Source organism: Oryx dammah, unplaced genomic scaffold (genome assembly GCF_014754425.2).
Source record: "Oryx dammah isolate SB20612 unplaced genomic scaffold, SCBI_Odam_1.1 HiC_scaffold_12, whole genome shotgun sequence".
Lineage (NCBI taxonomy): Eukaryota > Metazoa > Chordata > Mammalia > Artiodactyla > Bovidae > Oryx > Oryx dammah.
In genome coordinates, this window is record NW_024070196.1 from 53,444,327 (window position 1) to 53,463,696 (window position 19,370).

At 39.5% G+C, this 19,370-nt stretch overlaps 1 protein-coding gene across 1 annotated transcript in view; it reads left to right on the forward strand.

Annotated features, from left to right (window-relative positions):
• IFT81 (intraflagellar transport 81) overlaps window positions 1–19,370 on the forward strand; it is an 86,335-nt gene that overhangs the window by 12,231 nt on the left and 54,734 nt on the right. Inside the window, exons 6-7 of the mRNA XM_040250689.1 lie at window positions 575–670; window positions 12,133–12,279. Coding sequence (XP_040106623.1) covers window positions 575–670; window positions 12,133–12,279 — 243 coding nt within the window. The remainder of the gene's footprint in view (window positions 1–574; window positions 671–12,132; window positions 12,280–19,370) is intronic.

A 19,370-nucleotide genomic window follows, 5' to 3' on the forward strand; every position in this document is an offset into this window, starting at 1 on the left:
TTAAAAAAAACTTATAGGACTATATGCTTCTGTTGCCTTTATTCAGTTTTATTACATTTGAGAAAAGTTTAGATGAATGAACGGGATAAATGACAGCTATCATAGAATCACAGATCATTCATTCGAACAGAAAGGGTTTTTAGATGTCATTCATGTCAACTCTCAGCTGGGTTCGTAAATTCCTTGTACTAAATCCCTGGGTAATATTAGTCCAGATCTGCTTCATCACTTAATTACTTGAAAAGTCACAGCCTAGGTAAAGGGGTAACTTCAGATTTTTAGAAATTGTCTTTTAAAATAATTTAAATACTTCATGTAGAATAGGATAATTTAGACATGGATGGTTAAATCCATGTAACTAATCCAATTCTGTAAATACGTAGCATGAACCACGAAATGCAGGTTGTCTCAAAGTAATTGTAACAATCCATCAATGGTATTAATAGGACTGATCCTCCTATCAAAATCACTGATAATAACAACTGTCAATTCAAAGCTTTGTTTGACCAGATGTCCCTTAATTTAGGTAATCACAGCCATAGTTTTAACCTTTTTTATTTTCATACTGTTTTAGATAAATGAAATAAACACACAGATCAATCAGCTGATTGAAAAGAAAATGATGAGAAATGAACCAATTGAAGGCAAACTGTCACTATATAGGCAACAGGTAAGACCTCTCTTTTTGGGTCACAAACCCACATCTCCTGCATTGCAGGTGGATTCTTTATTGCCAGAGCTATGAGGGAAGCCCAACAACACACTTAAGTGAAGTCGCTCAGTCATGTCCAACTCTTTTCGACCCGGTGGACTGTAGCCTACCAGGCTTCTCCATCCATGGGATTCTCCATTTCCTTCTCCAGGGGATCTTCCTGACCTAAGGATCTAACCCAGGTCTCCCGCATTGGAGGCAGACACTTTAACCTCTGAGCCTCCAGGGAAGCAAACACACTTAAGACCACTCTTTTTGGCTCACATACTTTGACCTGTAATCTTGTTGGTGAATATCTTCATAAACACCGTGGTCTGTGTTATCGATAGTCTTAAAGTGAGAAGGAAATAAAGAAGAAATGTTCTTCTATCATTGTTAATCTCCAGATTAAATCAGAATTTCTGGAAAAGCCACAAAGATACATGTTCAAGTCTGAAATCTGATATATCCGATAATGCTCAGCTTCCTCAATATCTGCCAACTGTGGTGATAGGGCTCTTTGTGTTTATATCTGTGAGTGTGAAATTTGATTTTTTATGTGAATGCTTACCTCAAGTGATAAAAATAAATATTTATAATCTTTACTGAACTAAAGTCAAAGTGTTAGCAGCTCAGTCGTGTCCAACTCTGCGATCCCATGGACTGTAGCCCTCCAGGCTCCTCTGTCCATGGAATTCTCCAGGCAAGAATACTGGAGTGAGTAGCCATGCCTTTCTCCAGGGATCTTCCCGATCCAGGGATTGAACCTAGGTGTCTCCTACAATGTAGGCAGATTCTTTACTGTTTGAGCCAGAAGGGAAATTTTAATGAATTAAAGGCAATATACTTTTTCACGTTTAAAGTTAGCTTGAAAAAATACTGAATTAAATTAAATTTTAGGGCTAAGGCATTTATCATTTTATACAGAAGTATTAAATCATCAGGATATATATATGTTGTTATGTATTGCTAAACAGCAGATTCAAATGATAGCCAATTTGAAAATACTGAGCTACATAACAAAGCATTATTTAAGGATGCTAGAATTTTTGGAAAACCTTTTTATAATGGAAAAATTTGACCATATACAAAGGTAGAGAAAATAGTTCAAATAAATCCTTGTGTGTCCTTTAGCTATAGCTATCATGGCCATTTTTATTTCATCTATAGCCCCCAGCTGCATCTGGATTATTTGAAGTAAATCTAAGATTTCATATTGTTTCACATGTAAATATTTCAGAATGTATCTCTAAAAAATAAAAGCTTTTAAAAAGCTTAACAACATACCATATTTAAAATTTTTAATAATTCCTTAATACTGGCAATTATCCAATCAATGTTCAGATTTCCTGATCTCTTTTTCTTTTTTTTTTTAGTTGCTTTGTTTTAATTAGGATCCCTATAGGATTTATACATTGGGTTTGTTTGATGTTTCAGTTCAGTTCAGTTCAGTTGCTCAGTTGTGTCCGACTGTTTGCGACCCCACGAATAGCAGCACACCAGGCCTCCCTGTCCATCACCATCTCCTGGAGTTCACTCAGACTCACGTCCATCGAGTCCGTGATGCCATCCAGCCATCTTATCCTTGGTCATCCCTTTCTCCTCCTGCCCCCAACCCCTCCCAGCATCAGAGTCTTTTCCAGTGAGTCAACTCTTCGCATGAGGTGGCCAAAGTACTGGAGTTTCAGCTTTAGCATCATTCCTTCCAAAGAAATCCCAGAGTTGATCTCCTTCAGAATGGACTGGTTGGATCTCCTTGCAATCCAAGGGACTCTCAAGAGTCTTCTCCAACACCACAGTTCAAAAGCATCAATTCTTCGGCGCTCAGCTTTTTTCACAGTCCAACTCTCACATCCATACATGACCACTGGAAAAACCATAGCCTTGACTAGATGGACCTTAGTCGGCAAGGTAATGTCTCTGCTTTTGAATATACTATCTAGGTTGATCATAACTTTTCTTCCAAGGAGTAAGCGTCTTTTAATTTCATGGCTGCAGTCACCATCTGCAGTGATTTTGGAGCCCCCAAAATAAAGTCTGACACTGTTTCCACTGTTTCCCCATCTATTTGCCATGAAGTGATGGGACCAGATGCCATGATCTTCGTTTTCTGAATGTTGAGCTTTAAGCCAACTCTTTCACTCTCCTCTTTCACTTTCATCAAGAGGCTTTTTAGCTCCTCTTCACTTTCTGCCATAAGGGTGGTGTCATCTGCATATCTGAGGTTATTGATATTTCTCCCGGCAGTCTTGATTCCAGCTTGTGTTTCTTCCAGTCCAGCGTTTCTCATGATGTACTCTGCATAGAAGTTAAATAAGCAGGGTGACAATATACAGCCTTGACGTACTCCTTTTCCTATTTGGAACCAGTCTGTTGTTCCATGTCCAGTTCTAACTGTTGCTTCCTGACCTGCATACAGATTTCTCAAGAGGCAGGTTAGGTGGTCTGGTATTCCCATCTCTTTCAGAATTTTCCACAGTTTCTTGTGATCCACACAGTCAAAGGCTTTGGCATAGTCAAGAAAGCAGAAATAGATGTTTTTCTGGAACTCCCTTGCTTTTTCCATGATCCAGCGGATGTTGGCAATTTGATCTCTGGTTCGTCTGCCTTTTCTAAAACCAGCTTGAACATCAGGGAATTCATGGTTCACATATTGCTGAAGCCTGGCTTGGAGAATTTTGAGCATTACTTTACTAGCATGTGAGATGAGTGCAATTGTGCAGTAGTTTGAGCATTCTTTGGCATTGCCTTTCTTTGGGATTGGAATGAAAACTGACCTTTTCCAGTCCTGTGGCCACTGCTGAGTTTTCCAAATTTGCTGGCATATTGAGTGCAGTACTTTCACAGCTTCATCTTTCAGGATTTGAAACAGCTCCACTGGAATTCCATCACCTCCACTAGCTTTTTCGTAGTGATGCTTTCTAAGGCCCACTTGACTTCACATTCCAAGATGTCTGGCTCTAGATTAGTGATCACATCATCATGATTATCTGGGTCGTGAAGATCTTTTTTGTACAGTTCTTCGTGTATTTTTGCCACCTCTTCTTAATATCTTCTGCTTCTGTTAGGTCCATACCATTTCTGTCCTTTATCGAGCCCATCTTTGCATGAAATGTTCCCTTGGTATCTCTAATTTTCTTGAAGAGATCTCTAGTCTTTCCCATTCTGTTGTTTTCCTCTATTTCTTTGCATTGATCGCTGAAGAAGGCTTTCTTATCTCTTCTTGCTATTCTTTGGAACTCTGCATTCAGATTCTTATATCTTTCCTTTTCTCCTTTGCTTTTCACCTCTCTTCTTTTCACAGCTATTTGTAAGGCCTCCCCAGACAGCCATTTTTCTTTTTTGCCTTTCTTTTCCATGGGGATGGTCTTGATCCCTGTCTCCTGTACAATGTCACGAACCTCCGTCCATAGTTCATCAGGCACTCTATCTATCAGATCTAGTCCCTTAAATCTATTTCTCACTGCCACTGTATAATCATAAGGGATTTGATTTAAGTCATACTTGAATGGTCTAGCGGTTTTCCCTACTTTCTTCATTTTGAGTCTGAATTTGGTAATAAGGAGTTCATGATCTGAGCCACAGTCAGCTCCTGGTTTTGTTTTTGTTTTGTTTTGTTTGATGTTTAAATCTCTCTTAATCTATAGACTCTCTTTCTTACTTATTTAATAATTTTTTGTAATTTTTATTGAAGAAATTTATTTTTCCTATAGCATTTCCCATAGTTGATGTTTTGTTGATGGCAACTGAATGGTGTCCTTTTAAAATGTTCCTCTGTGTCCTGTATTTCCTATATACTAAAACTAGAAACTTGAACAGGCTTTTTTTTTTTTTCAAGAATATTTTCTAGTTGGTATTTTGCCATTCCCTGGAGTATAGAGGAGTTGAAGTTAGGCCAACTTCTTTTTTATCTTTACTTTGCTGTCAGACAGGGCCATTCTGACCAATATTTGTTTATAGAAAAGGAGTCTTGCTCAGTTATTTATGGTGAGCAGTCTTTTTGATATAGCTTCTCTGAATAAGACTAAATTCCACAATATTCATTCCTGCTGAGTAGATGGCCTCATGTCAGAGCAGAGAAGCACGGCTCATGATTGGAATAAGACATCGGCTCCTCAGAGAACAACTTTAGAGTGAAAGAAATATGTAGAAGAGTATATAAAGCTCTATCCAGAAAATACTGGGTAATTATTATGACTTTTCCAAGCACTCTTTCGCTAACTGGTTAGAGGATGTTTGTCCTGCAGGATAGAGTGTGGAAAAGAGCCAGGATGATTAGGTTAATCTCTCTGTGGTTTATGAAATCCCACAGTAAACCCCACTTCCCACTTGTTTGCTCTGGATGGAAAAGCCCCACCCACTTTAATGTGATGGTCCCTGGCCTCCTGTAGTGTGACCAATGGTGGATATTCTTCATCCTTTTAAATTGACCCATGACTAGACACTGGAATCTGTGTCTTGAAAGTGCAGGGTTGTCTATTCTCCTGGGAACCAAATCCCCTAGTGGCATCAACATTATTCATCATTTGCTTTAATCCATATGTTACACACAAGTTTATTATTACACTAAAAATAATATTATATATACATATATTCATATATTTCCATCCTTAGAGAAAGCAGAGCATATTATACACACTTTTGTTCACAGTGCTTTTTTTTCTCAATATATGCTATTGAATAGTATAGTAGAATAATCTTTATTCCTTTATAACTTTATTGAGATACAATTTGCATACTATACAATTCACCCATTTAAGGTGTAAATTCAATGATATTTAGTATCAGAGCTGTACAACCATTACCCAGTCAATTTTAGAACATTTTTATCATGTCAAAAAAGAAACCCTGAACCCATTAGCAGTCACTTCCCATTTTCCCCCAGATCCTCAGCCCCAGTCAACTACAAAAGACTAAACTAGCTCTGTAAATTTCCCTGTTGTGGACATTTCGTATAAATGGAATCGTATGATATGTCATCCTTTGTGACTGGGTTCTTATACTTAGCATACTGTGTTTAAAGTTCCTTCATGTATGGTGACTCAGACAGTAAAGAATTTCCTTCTGTGTAGGAGACCAGGGTTCGATCTCTGGGTCAGGAAGATCCCCTAGGGAAGGGAATGGCAACCTACTCCAGTATTCTTGCCTGGAGAATTCCACGGACAGAGGAACATGGCAGGCTACAGTCAGTAGGGTTCCAAAGAGTCGGACATGACTGACACTTTCACTTCATGTTGTTAACATGTATTTCTACATGCTTAAACCTTTTTATTACTGAATAATATTCCATTATACAGATATATCACATTTTGTTTTTCTGTTCATCAGTTAATGAGCATTTGGGTTGTCCCTACTTTTTTGGCTATTATGTATGATGCGGTAGGAATATTCTTATACAAGTTTTTGTTTGAAAGTAAATTTTCACTTCTCATGAGTATACTTGTAGGAGTGCAATTGTTGGTTCAATGATAATTCTGTATGTAACATTTTGAGGAAATGCCAGCTGCTATGTCACGTCAGTCATGTCCGACTCTGTGCGACCCCATAGACAGCAGCCCACCAGGCTCCCCCGTCCCTGGGATTCTCCAGGCAAGAACACTGGAGTGGGTTGCCATTTCCTTCTCCACGAGGAAATGCCAGACTACTTTCCAAAGAAGCTGTACCATTTTACATTGCCACCAACAGTGTATGAAGGTTCTGATTTCTCCACATTTGTACCAACACTTGTTATTATCTGTCTTTTTTGTATCCACTGTAGTGGATATGCTTATTTCTGTTCACAGACATACTCCATTGGGTATGAAGTGGGTATATCACAGTTTATTCAACCAGTCTCCAGTTGATGAACATTTGGGTTGTTGCCATTCTTGTGCTAAAGATAAATAGCTTTTTATTTATGTCTTTTCATTTTTTGTCAGTGTGTCTTTGGGATATAGTCTCAGAAGTGAGATTGCTACATCAAACAGTAAATGTGTATGTAAGTTTGCTAGATATTGCCAAATTTCTTTTCATAGGGGTTTTAGCATTTTATATTTTGTGGCAGTATATGAGAGTGCCTATTTCCTTACAGCCTCATCAGTAGAGTATGTTGTCAAACTTTTAGATTTTTGCTATCCTTGTAGATAAGAAATGGTATTTTATGATAGTTTTAATGTTTATTTATCTTACTATAAACAAGGTTGATCATCTTTTCACATAATCTTCCTATAAGCAAGGTTGAGCGTCTGTATTTTCATATCATGTGTATTTTCATTTTTTAAACAGGGAGAGTTGTTTAAAGGGTTTGCACTAAAGATTTTCCTCTCTTATAAAATCTGTTTGATAAAAATATTTGTAATATTTCACTGGAGAAGACAGTTTGGCTAATGTCTTTCTTAAACTAGTACAGTCGTGGTTCATTTAAGGAAATGCCCCACAAGTTGCTAATGCTACGTAATCCATAAATGCTGCATTTATGGCTAAGAGCACCCATCTGGGTTGTGTAAACATTTGCATAATTCTGGTGAATCAGATGTTTAATTTTCAATTTGCATTTTATTTATTAGAATGCCCCAAATATAATAAATGTTTTAACATTTTATTTTAAAAGTATGGGTATTGAATTTAGATAGGATGATCTGTATTGTAGTTTTGGGAATAAAGCATTCTGTTTTATTCCTGTGAAAGGAAACCAACCATACAGAAAAACAGCAGACTTAGTGTTAGCTTCTGGGTTTACCTAGAAGATATTTTCATTAGCATTTCAATGTTAGTTGACAAGATTTTAATATTTTTTATTACTATTGCATTTCTGTTTCTCTGCTGATATATCCTATATTTTGCCTTCCAAAATGTTTTAAGGTTGCTATTTAATGCACATTGCAGGGGATTCCCTCGTGGCAGGGGGGATTGGTTCAAACTTGGTGCTTTCACTGCCGGGGCCCAGGTTCAGCCCCTGGTAGGGAAGATAAGATCCCACAAGCCATGTGGTGCAACCAGATACATATATAAATATACATATATGTGTATATTATTGTTGTTTAGTCGCCCAGTTATATCTGACTCTTTACAACCCCATGGACTGTAGCAAGCCAGGCCTCCCTGTCCCTCAGCATCTCCCAGAGTTTGCCCAAATTCATGTTCATTGCATCGGTGCTGCCGTCCAGCCATCTCACCCTCTGATGCCCTGTTCTTCTGCCCTCAATCTTTCCCAGCATCAGAGACTTCCAATGAGTCGTCTGTGTGCATCAGATGACCAAAATACTGGAGCTTTTGCTTCAGCATCAGTCCTTCCAGTGAATATTCAGAGTTGATCTCCCTTAAGATTCATTGGTTTGATCTTAGTCTCCAAGGGATTTTCAGGAGTCTTCTCCAGCACCATAGTTCAAAGGCATCCTAGTTCTTTGGCATTCTGTCTCCTTTACGGTCCTGCTCTCACAACCGAATGTGACCACTGGGAAGACCATGGCCTTGACTATATGGACCTTTGTTGGCAGAGTAATGTCTCTGCTTTTCAATGCTCTCTCTAGGTTTGTCATTGCTTTCCTGCCAAGAAGCACTTGTCTTCTGATTTCATGGCTGCAGTCACCATCCGCAGTTATTTTGGAGCCCAAGAAGAGGAAATCTGTCACTACTTCCACCTTTTCCTCTTCTATTTGCCATGCAGTAATGGGGCTGGATACCATGATCTTAGTTTTTTTAATATTTAGTCTTAAGCAGGCTCATTCATTTTCCGCCTTCACCCTCATCAAGAAGCTCTTTAGTTCCTCTTTGCTTTCTGCCATTAGAGTGGTATCATCTGCATATCTGAGGTTATTGATGTTTCTCCTGCCTATCTTGATTCCAGCTTGTAACTCATCCAGCCCAGCATTTCTTGTGACGTGCTCACAAGAAATAGATTAAACAAACAAGGTGACAGCAGACATTCCTGTTGTACTCCTTTCTCAATCTTGAACCAATCATTTATTTCATACAGGGTTCTAACTGTTGCTTCTTGATCCGCATACAGATTTCTCAGGAGACAGGTAAGATGGTCTGGTATTCCCATCCCTCTAAGAACTTTCCACAGTTTGTCATGAGCGAAGTCAGTGAAACAGAGATAGATGTTTTTTCTGAAATTCCCTTGCTTTTTCTATAAGCCAGTGAATTTGATCTTTAGTTCCTCTTCCTTTTCTAAACCCAGCTTGGACATCTGGAAGTTCTTGGTTCACATAATGCTGAAGCCTAGCATGCAAGATTTTAAGCATGACCTTACTAACATGGAAAATGAGTGCAATTGTCCGATGGTTAGCAAATTCTTTGGTACTACCCTTCTTGAGTATTGAGGTGAGAGGATTGACCTTTTCCAGTCCTGTGGCTCCTTCTGGGTCTTCCAGATTTGCTGACATAATGAATGCCAAGGGCTTCCCTGGTGGCTCAGATGGTAAAGAATCTGTCTGCAGTGCAGGAGACCCAGATTCGATCCTTGGGTCAGGAAGACCCCCTGGCGAAGGGAATGGCAACCCACTTCAGTATTCTTGGCTGAAGAATTCCATGGACAGAGGAGCCTGGTGGGCTGCAGTCCATAGGGTCACCAAGTTAGACATGACTGAGCAACTAACACAGCTATCTGGGGCCAGCATCCTACATTTTCCCATCCCTTTGTCCTTAGGGAGTGGCAGCAGCTATATTGCAGGCATTGTTATGCAATGAATGCAAAACCTTGATGGCATCCTCCTTTAGGGGTTTGAATAGTTCCGCTGGAATTTCATTGCATCCACTAGCTTTATGGCAACCCACTCCAGTACTCTTGCCTAGAAAATCCCATGGACGGAGGAGCCTGGTAGGCTGCAGTCCATGGGATCGCTAAGAGTCGGACACGACTGAGTGACTTCACTTTCACTTTTCACTTTCATGCATTGGAGAAGGAAATGGCAACCCACTCCAGTGCTCTTGCCTGGAGAATCCCAGGGATGGGGGAGCCTGGTGGGCTGCCGTCTATGGGGTTGCACAGAGCTGGACATGACTGAAGCGACTTAGCAGCAGTAGCAGCAGCTTTATTAACAGCAGTGCTTCTTAAGTTCCACTTGACTTTGCACTCTAGAATGTCTGGCTCTGGGTGACTAACCATACCATCACAGTAATCTGGTTCATTAAGATCTTTTTTATACAGCTCTTTGATGGATTCTTTTCATCTCTTCTTGATCTCTTCAGCATCTACTCGGTCTCTACCATTTTTACCCTTTATTGTGCCCACCTTTGGGTGGAATTCTTCCTTGATGTTTCCAGTTTTCCTGAAGAGATCTCTAGTCTTTCCCTTTTGTTGTTTCCTTCTATTATTAAGCATTGTTCATCGAAGAAGGCCTTCTTGTCTCTTCTAGCTATTTTTTGGAACTCTGATTTTAATTGAATGTACCTTTCCCTCTCTCCCTTGCTTTTTCACTTTTCTTCATTCTTCCGCTATTTGTAAAGCCTCCTTATATAACCACTTTGCCTTCTTGCTTTTCTTTTTCTTTGGGATGGTTTTGTTCACCGCCTCCTGTACAATATTACGGACCTCTGTTCATCGTTCTTCAGGCACATCGTCAGCTAGATGTAGTCCCTTGAATCTATTGGTTACCTCTACTGTGAATTCATATGGATTAATTCATATGGCTGGCCTAGTGTTTTTCCTAGCTTTCTTTAGTTTAAGCCTGAATTTGTTGTGAGAAGCTGATGATCTAAGCCACAGTCAGCTCCAGGTCTTGTTTTTGCTGACTGTATGCAGCTTCTCCTACATCTTTGTCTACAAAGAATGTAGTCAATTTGATTTTGGTATTGACCATTTGGTGGTATCCATGTGTAAACTTGTCTTTCGTGTTGTTGAAAAAGGGTATTTGCTATGACTTGTGCATTCTCTTGGCAGAATTCAGTTAACCTTTGCCCTGCTTCATTTTGTTCTCCAAGGCCAAGCTTGCCTGTTACTCCAGGTTTATCTTGACTTCCTACTTTTACATTTTAATCCCTGATGATGAATAGAATATCTTTTTTAGGTATTAGTTCTAGAAAGTCTTCCGGGCCTTCACAGAGCTAATCAACTTCAGTTTCTTCAGCATCAGTGGTAAGGGCAGAGACTCGAATTACTGTGATATTGAATGGCTTGCCTTGGAAACAAACAGAGATCGTTCTGTCATTTTTGATGTTGCACCCAAGTACCGTATTTTTGACTCTTTTGTCAGTTATCTGGGCTATTCCATTTCTTCTATGGGATTCTTGCCCACAGTAGTAGATATAATGGTCATCTGAATTAAATTTGCCCATTCCCATCAATTTTATTTCACTGATTCCTAGGATGTCGATGTTTATTCTTACCATCTCCTGCTTGACCACATCCAATTCTTTTTCCTTGATTCATGGACCTAACATTCCAGGTTCCTATACAGTACTGTTCTTTGCAGCATTGGATTTTACTTTCATCAACAAATACATCCACAACTGAGTGTTGTATCTGCCCTGGCCAAGCCTCTTCATTCATTCCGGGTCTATTGGTAATTCTCCATTCTTCCCCAGTAGCATATTGGACACCTTCAGACCCAAGGGACTCATCTTTTGGTGTCTTATCTTTTTGGTCTTTTATACAGTTCATGAGGTTCTCACGGCAAGTATACTGGGATGGTTTGCCATTCCCTTCTCCAGTGGATCACTTTTTGTCAGAACTCTCTGCTAAGATCTGCCCATCTTGGGTGGCCCTGAACGTTATGGCTCATAGATTCAAAGTTATGCAAGCCTCTCTGCCATGACAAGGCAGTGATCTGTGAAGGGGATATGTGTATATATATATGTGTGTGTGTATAGCATCAGTTCAGTTCAGTTCAGTCGCTCAGTCATGTCTGACTCTTTGTGACCCCATGAATTGCAGCACGCCAGGCCTCCCTGTCCATCAACTCCCGGAGTTCACTCAGACTCATGTCCATTGAGTCAGTGATGCCATCCAGCCATCTCATCCTCTGTCGTCCCCTTCTCCTCCTGCCCCCAATCCCTCCCAGCATCAGAGTCTTGTCCAATGAATCAACTCTTCGCATGAGGTGGCCAAAGTACTGGAGTTTCAGCTTTAGCATCATTCCTTCCAAAGAAATCCCAGGGTTGATCTCCTTCAGAATGGACTGGTTGGATCTCCTTGCAGTCCAAGGGACTCTCAAGAGTCTTCTCCAATACCACAGTTCAAAAGCATCAATTCTTCTGCGCTCAGCCTTCTTCACAGTCCAACTCTCACATCCATACATGACTACTGGAAAAACCACAGCCTTGACTAGACGGACCTTAGTCGGCTCATACTAAATATAAAACTCATGATAGCAGGTGGTAGGGCAAAGGGTATTGTCAGGAGAAGTCAACCTGATATTGAAAATTTAGCTCAGTCAGTAAAATCTAAAAATTACATAATTTCAGAAAATAATAGAAAGTTGACTGTCTCATTTTTACATTTTTATTTAATGCTTAATTAGGCATCTATCATTTCTCATAAAAAAGAAGCCAAAGCTGAGGAACTTCAGGAAGCAAAGGAAAAGTTAGCCAACCTAGAGAGAGAAGTGTCAGTGAAGACAAGTCAGACCCGTGAATTTGATGGCACTGAAGTTTTGAAGGGAGATGAGGTAAGTTGAGATATCTAATGGGAAGAGAATATGGTTGTTGCTTTTGTTGGAAACCATTAATGTTTTTTACTTTTTAGTTTGTCTGTCAGTAAATGGAACATTCATTCATCATGTTGATGTTTGGCAGAAACCAACACAATTCTGTAAAGCATTTATCCTTCAACTAAAAAATAATTTTAAAAAAGATAAAAAATAGGAAGTTCATTTATTTTATGAAACTTATTTATTTAAAACTGAAAACTCTGCAACTTCCCTGGTGATCCAATGGCTAAAACTCCATGCTTGCAATGCAGAGGGCCCAGGTTCAGTCCCTGGTCAGGGATCCCACATGTACAACTAAAGATTCTGCATGCTGCAGCTAAGACCTGATACAGCCAAATAAATAAAATAAAAATAAATATTTTAAAAAATAAGAATAAAACTGAAAACTCTTTTCAGTAATACTAGATATGCTTGATATATAATGACAGAGATTTTAGTGATTTTATGAAATAATGTTCCAAATTTTCACTTTTTAAGTGGATTTATATTGGATTTAGTATAAGTATTAGGTTATAAAAGTGAAACCAAATGAGTAGGAACTGTCAGGTAAGCAAATATTCATATTTTTTGATAAATATAATTCCATAAAGAGCTGAGAAAGTATCACTAAGTTGCTTCATCAGTAATGTGTACTTGGCCAGTGGGACTGGCATCATTAAAATGACTTCATTAAAAAATGCTTACAAATTTATAAAATATAATTATCTTACATTGCTGTCTCTTTACATTTTGAACAATGATTTGGCAGCTCTTATTTTACTTATCCTTCTGTCAGACTCATGAAATGAGTAGGACAAGTAATATTGTCATTTATAGATGGTTGAAGTTAAGCATCAAAAATATAAACCCCATCTCCTTTTTATGAAGTTATCTCAAGAAAGTAAATAAATGAAGCAAAATATCTTGCCTTCAGCTCAGTGCTTTTTTTTTTTTCTTTTAGCAAAACAAGTGATAGGTCATATTTTAATTCGTAAACATTGCATCTCTTTACCACCTCTAACAGCTTTTTTATGTTATATTAGCTACTGCTGCTGCTAAGTCACTTCAGTCGTGTCCGACTCTGTGTGATCCCATAGACGGCAGCCCACCAGGCTCCCCCGTCCCTGGGATTCTCCAGGCAAGAGTACTGGAGTGGGGTGCCATTGCCTTCTCTGATATTAGCTATTGCCGCTGCTGCTGCTGCTAAGTCACTTCAGTCGTGTCCGACTCTTAGCAACCCCAGAGACGGCAGCCCACCAGGCTCCCCTGTCCCTGGGATTCTCCGGGCAAGAACACTGGAGTGGGTTGCCATTTCCTTCTCCAATGCATGAAAGTGAAAAGTGAAAGTGAAGTCGCTCAGTCGTGTCCGACTCTTAGCGATCCCATGGACTGCAGCCTACCAGGCTCCTCCGTCCATGGGATTTTCCAGGCAAGAGTACTGGAGTGGGGTGCCATTGTTCTCAGCAAAAGCTACTTTGAGGCACGGGTGGATGCTGACGACGTCGAGGGCCGTGCGGAGACGGGCGTCTGGGGGCGGGCGTGCCGGGGGCCCGGCTGGGGCCCAGAGACCGCGGCGCCCTCCCTGCAGTCCCTGGCCGGCAGACGTGGGGAGCTATTGAGAGGGGTGCACCAGGAAGCCCTTCTCAGGGGGCGGGCGTTCTCTGCGTGGAGTGGGCTCACGGGAGAGACGACTCTGGGGCCTTCCGGGCGTTAGGCCTGGCGCCTGTGGGCACGTGAATGTGTGCGGGCGCCGGTGCCTGTGGGGGTCTGTGCGGACGCTGGTTGGAGAGACCCGCGGCCTACCCGCCACCCTCTCCGGCTAGATAATGTGGCTCCTTAGAGTTTCCCTTGGGCGGACAGGTGTCAGCGTGTGCATTTCGGTGCCAGCCGTGTGTGGCTGACTGGTGAAATGTAAGGTCTTGTGAAACTCGAACGTGAAACTTGTAAGATCCAGAGTTTAGATTTAATGGGCTCGAGTGAACCATAATCAAGGTGCAGCCTCCACGTGAGATAAACGATTGGCTCCTCTTCAGGTAAACCTGAGGAGAGGGCTCATTCCTTTTAAGTGACCCGGATGGTGTTGTGGAGACCAACGGTCCCACTGGGTGCCCTGGCCCCTTCTGCTGTGACTTTTTTTTTTTTTTTTTAATAAAACGTGACCCAGTGGTCGCCTGGAAGCACTCTGGGGAAAAAAAAAAAAAGCTACTTTGAAAAGCTGCTCAGGTCCAAACCTCATTTTTGGCTTTGAAAAGTTATTGAATTCATACTGTTACAAATTGGCAGTGAATCTTCACTATGCCAAACACAAATGAATTGTTTCCATAGCACCACTTTCCTCTGGTGCTTTTGATTGTAGCCTCTCTGTATGCCTTCTAGTTTATTGGGGAGGTAGAATTCATAAATCAACACTTGATTGAAAAACTTTGGCTTTTAACATCCACTTCCAGGGGAATTCCCTGGCAGTTAAGTGTTTAGGACTGAAGGCTTTCATTGCAGGGGGTACGGGTTCAATCTCTGGTCCGGTAACTGAAGACTGCCTGCCGAGTGGTGAAGCAAAAAACAAAAAAGACATTAACTTACTGATCGCTTTAAGAAATGAGAGTATTTTACACCTAAAACAGCTGGAAAAAGAACTTAAAAACCCCAAAATTAGCAGAAGGAAAGAAATCAAAGATCAGAGCAGAAATAAATGAAAAAAAATGAAAGAAACAATAATAAAGATTAATAAAACTAAAATCTAGCTCTTTGAGAAGATAAACAAAATTGACAAACCTTTAGCCAGACTCATCAAGGAAAAAATAGAAGAATCAAATCAACAAAATTAGAAAAGAAAAAGGAGAGGTTACAACAGACAGTTCAGAAATATAAAGGATGATAAGAGACTATTATGAACAACTATATGGCAATAAAATGGATAACCTGGAAGAAATGGACAGATTCTTAGAAAAGTTCAATTTTCCCAGACTGAACCAGGAAGAAATAGAAATTATGAACAACCCAATTACAAGCACTGAAATAAAAACTGTAATCAGAAATCTCCCAAAAAATGAAAGCCCAAGACCAGATGGCTTCACAGGTGAATTCTGTCACACGTTTAGAGTAGAGCTAATGCCTATCCTTCTAAAACTCTTTCAAAAAATTGCAGAGGAAGGAACACTTCCAAACTCATTCTACACAGCCACCATCACCCTGATACCAAAACCAGACAAAGACAACACTAAAAAAGAAAACTACAGGCCAATATCACTGATGAACATATATGCAAAAATACTCAACAAGATTCTAGCAAACATAATTCAACAACATATTAAAAAGTTCATACACCATGATCAAGTTGGGTTTATTCCAGGGGTGCAAAAATTCTTCAATATATGCAAATCAATTAATGTGATACACCATGTTAACAAACTGAAAGATAAAAACTATATGATAATCTCAATGGATGCAGAAAAGGCCTTTGACAAAATTCAGCACCCATTTATGATTAAAACTCTTCAAAAAATTGGCATAGAAGTACCATTTACTCAACATAGAAAAGGCCGTATATGATAAGCCCACAGCAAACATAATTCTTAATTGTGAAAAACTGAAAGCATTCCTCCTAAGATCAGGAACAAGACAAGGGTGTCTACTCTCACCACTATAATTCAACATAGTTTTGGAAGTCCTAGTTACAGCAATCAGAGAAGAAAAAGAAATAAAAGGAATCCAGATCAGAAAAGAAATAACGCTCTCACTGTTTACAGATGACATGATACAAATGAGAAGAAAAGATACTATCGGAAAATTACTAGAGCTAATCAATGAATTTAGCAAATTCGCAGGACACAAAATCAATACACAGAAGTCACTTGCATTCCTATATACTAACAATGAAAAATCAGAAAGAGAAATTAAGGAATCAGTCCCATTCACCATTGTAACAAAAAGAATAAAATATCTAGGAATAAGCCTACCTAAGGAGAAGGAAATGGCAACCTACTCCAGTATTCTTACCTGGAGAATCCCAGGGACAGAGGAGCCTAGTAGGCTGCTGTCTATGGGATCGCACAGAGTTGGACACAACTGAAGCGACTTAGCAGCAGCAGCAGCAGCAGCAAGGAGACAAAAGAACTGTATACAGAAAATTATAAGACACTGATGAAAGAAATCAAAGACAAATAAACAGATGGAGAGATATTCCATGTTTCTGAGTAGGAAGAATCAATATTGTAAAAATGACTATACTGCCAAATGCAATCTACAGATTCAATGTGATCCCTATCAAATTACCAATGGCATTTTTCACAGAGCTAGAACAAAAAATTTCACAATTCACATGGAAGCACAAAAGACCCCTAATAGCCAAAGCAGTCTTGAATAGCCAAAGCAGTCTTGAGAAAGAAGAATGGAGCTGGAGGAATCAACCTTCCTGACTTCAGATTATCCTGCAAAGCTATAGTCATCAAGACAGTATGGTACTGGCACAAAAACAGAAAAATATAGACTAATAAAACAACATAGAAAGCCCAGAAATAAAGCCATACACCTATGCTGCTGTTGCTAAGTCACCTCAGTCGTGTCTGACTCTGTGCAACCCCATAGACAGCAGCCCACCAGTCTCCCCCATTCCTGGGATTCTCCAGGCAAGAACACTGGAGTGGGTTGCCATTTCCTTTTCCAATGCATGAAAGTGAAGTCGCTCAGTCGTGTCCGACTCTTATCGATCCCATGGACTGCAGCCTACCAGGCTCCTCCATCCCTGGGATTTTCCAGGCAAGAGTACTGGAGTGGGTTGCCATTGCCTTCTCCACATGCACCTATGGGTACCTTATTTTTGACAAAGGAGGCAAGAATATACAATGGGGCAAAGACAGCCTCTTCAATAAGTGGTGCTGGGAAAACTGGACAGCTACATGTAAAAGAATGAAATTAGAACACTTCCTAATACCATACACAAAAAACTCAAAATGGAGTAAAGACCTAAATGTAAGACCAGAAACTGTAAAACTCTTAGAGGAAAACAAAGGCAGAACACTCGATGACATAAATCAAAGCAAGATCCTCTATGACCCACCTCCTAGAATAATGGAAATAAAAACAAAAGTAAACAAGCGGGACCTGATTAAACTTAAAAGCTTTTGCACAACAAAGCAAGCTATAAGCAGAGCGAAAAGACAACCCTCAGAATGGGAGAAAATAATAGCAAATGAAACAACTGACAAAAGATTAATTTCCAAAATATACAAGCAGCTGATACAACTCAATACCAGAAAACAGACAACCCAATCAAAAAGTGGGCAAAAGATCTAAATAGACATTTCTCCGAAGAAGACATATAGATGGCTAACAAACACATGAAAAGATGCTCAACATTGCCCATTATTAGAGAAATACAAATCAAAACTACAGTGAGATATCACCTCACACCAGTCAGAATGGCCATCATCAAAAAGTCTACAAACAATAAATGCTGGAGAGGATGTGGAGAAAAGGGAACCCTCTTGCACTGTTGGTGGGAATGTAAATTGATACAGCCTCTATGGAAGACAGTATGGAGATTCCTTTAAAAAGTAGGAACAAACCACCATATGGCCCAGCAATCCCACTCCTAGGCATATACCCTGAGGAAACCAAAACAAAAACACACATACACTCCAGTGTTCATTGCAGCACTATTTACAATAGCTAGAACATGGAATAAACCTAGATGTCCATCAACAGATGAATGAATAAAGAAATTATGGTACATGTACACAATTGAATATTACTCAACCACAAAAAGTACCCATTTGAGTCAGTTCTAATGAGGTGGATAAATCTAGAGCCTATTATACAGAGTGAAGTAAGTTAGAAAGAGAAAGATAAATATTGTATACCAATGCATATATATGGAATCTAGAAAGATGGTCTCAAAGAGTTTATTGGCAGGGCAGCAATGGAGAAACAGACATAGAGAACAGACTTATGGACATGGGGAGAGGGGAGGAGAGGGTAAGATGCATGGAGAGAGTAACATGGAAACTTACATTACCATATGTAAAATAGATAGCCAATGGGAATTTGCTGCATGTCTCAGGAAACTCAGAGGCTCTTTATCAACCTAAAGGGGTGACTAGGGATGGAAAGGGAGATGGGAGAGAAGGGATATATGTATACCTATAGCTGATTCATGTTGAGGTTTGACAGAAAACGACAAAATTCTGTAAAGCAATTATCCTTCAATTAAAAAAAAAACAAACCCAAACCAAGAAAAAAAAGAAATGGGAGTATTTTAAATGATACTTGGAAGCCAACAGAGTGTGCTTCATGATACCCTTGCTATCCAGGAAATAAAGATTAATTATGCAGCAACTTTGCTTTATAAGAGAACAGTCTATCTCCTTGCATTTTTATCTTTTCTTAGGAAAATACTGCCTATTTGACAAATACCAATTGCTATGGCCATATTTGGCACTGAATAGTGCTTATAACTCAGTATTGGATATTCCCTCTATGCAAATGTAACGGAAAAGAACCTCATGCCAAGCTATTAGCTTTTATCTTTGACAAATTATAGTGAATAGGAAAAGTATCTGATGACAGAAAAGAGCACATTTTTTAAGGGGAAAAAGATAATTTTGGATATGGATAAGGTCAACTTAATTTTTAAACAATGTTTGGTCAGCAACTAGAACAAATCAAGTAAATCATTTGGCAGTTACCTAAAAGAACAGAAGATATTGGGGAACATTAAGCATAATTTTATAAAGAACAAATCTTGGTAGACCAATTTTGTTTTCTACTCTGATAAAGTGGTAGACCATATGGACAAAAAGGAGGAAGTTTGTTCTACTTAAAATTATATAATACAGCTGGACTTCACTGAGGTTTCATTTGGTATCACATGGTAATTGCCAAAAAATCATGTTCTTTGCCACCCATCTGTTAACACAGTTGGTGAGAGGGTATCAAGAAATAGTAGCATGGTGTTCAAAAAGAGTATTGTGCTCAGAGTCACAAATAGAAGAATGAGGAAAGGGAGGGCTAACATTTATTGAGCAACTTTTACGCAAGGCTCTGTGCTAGATGATTTGCAAACGTATATTTCC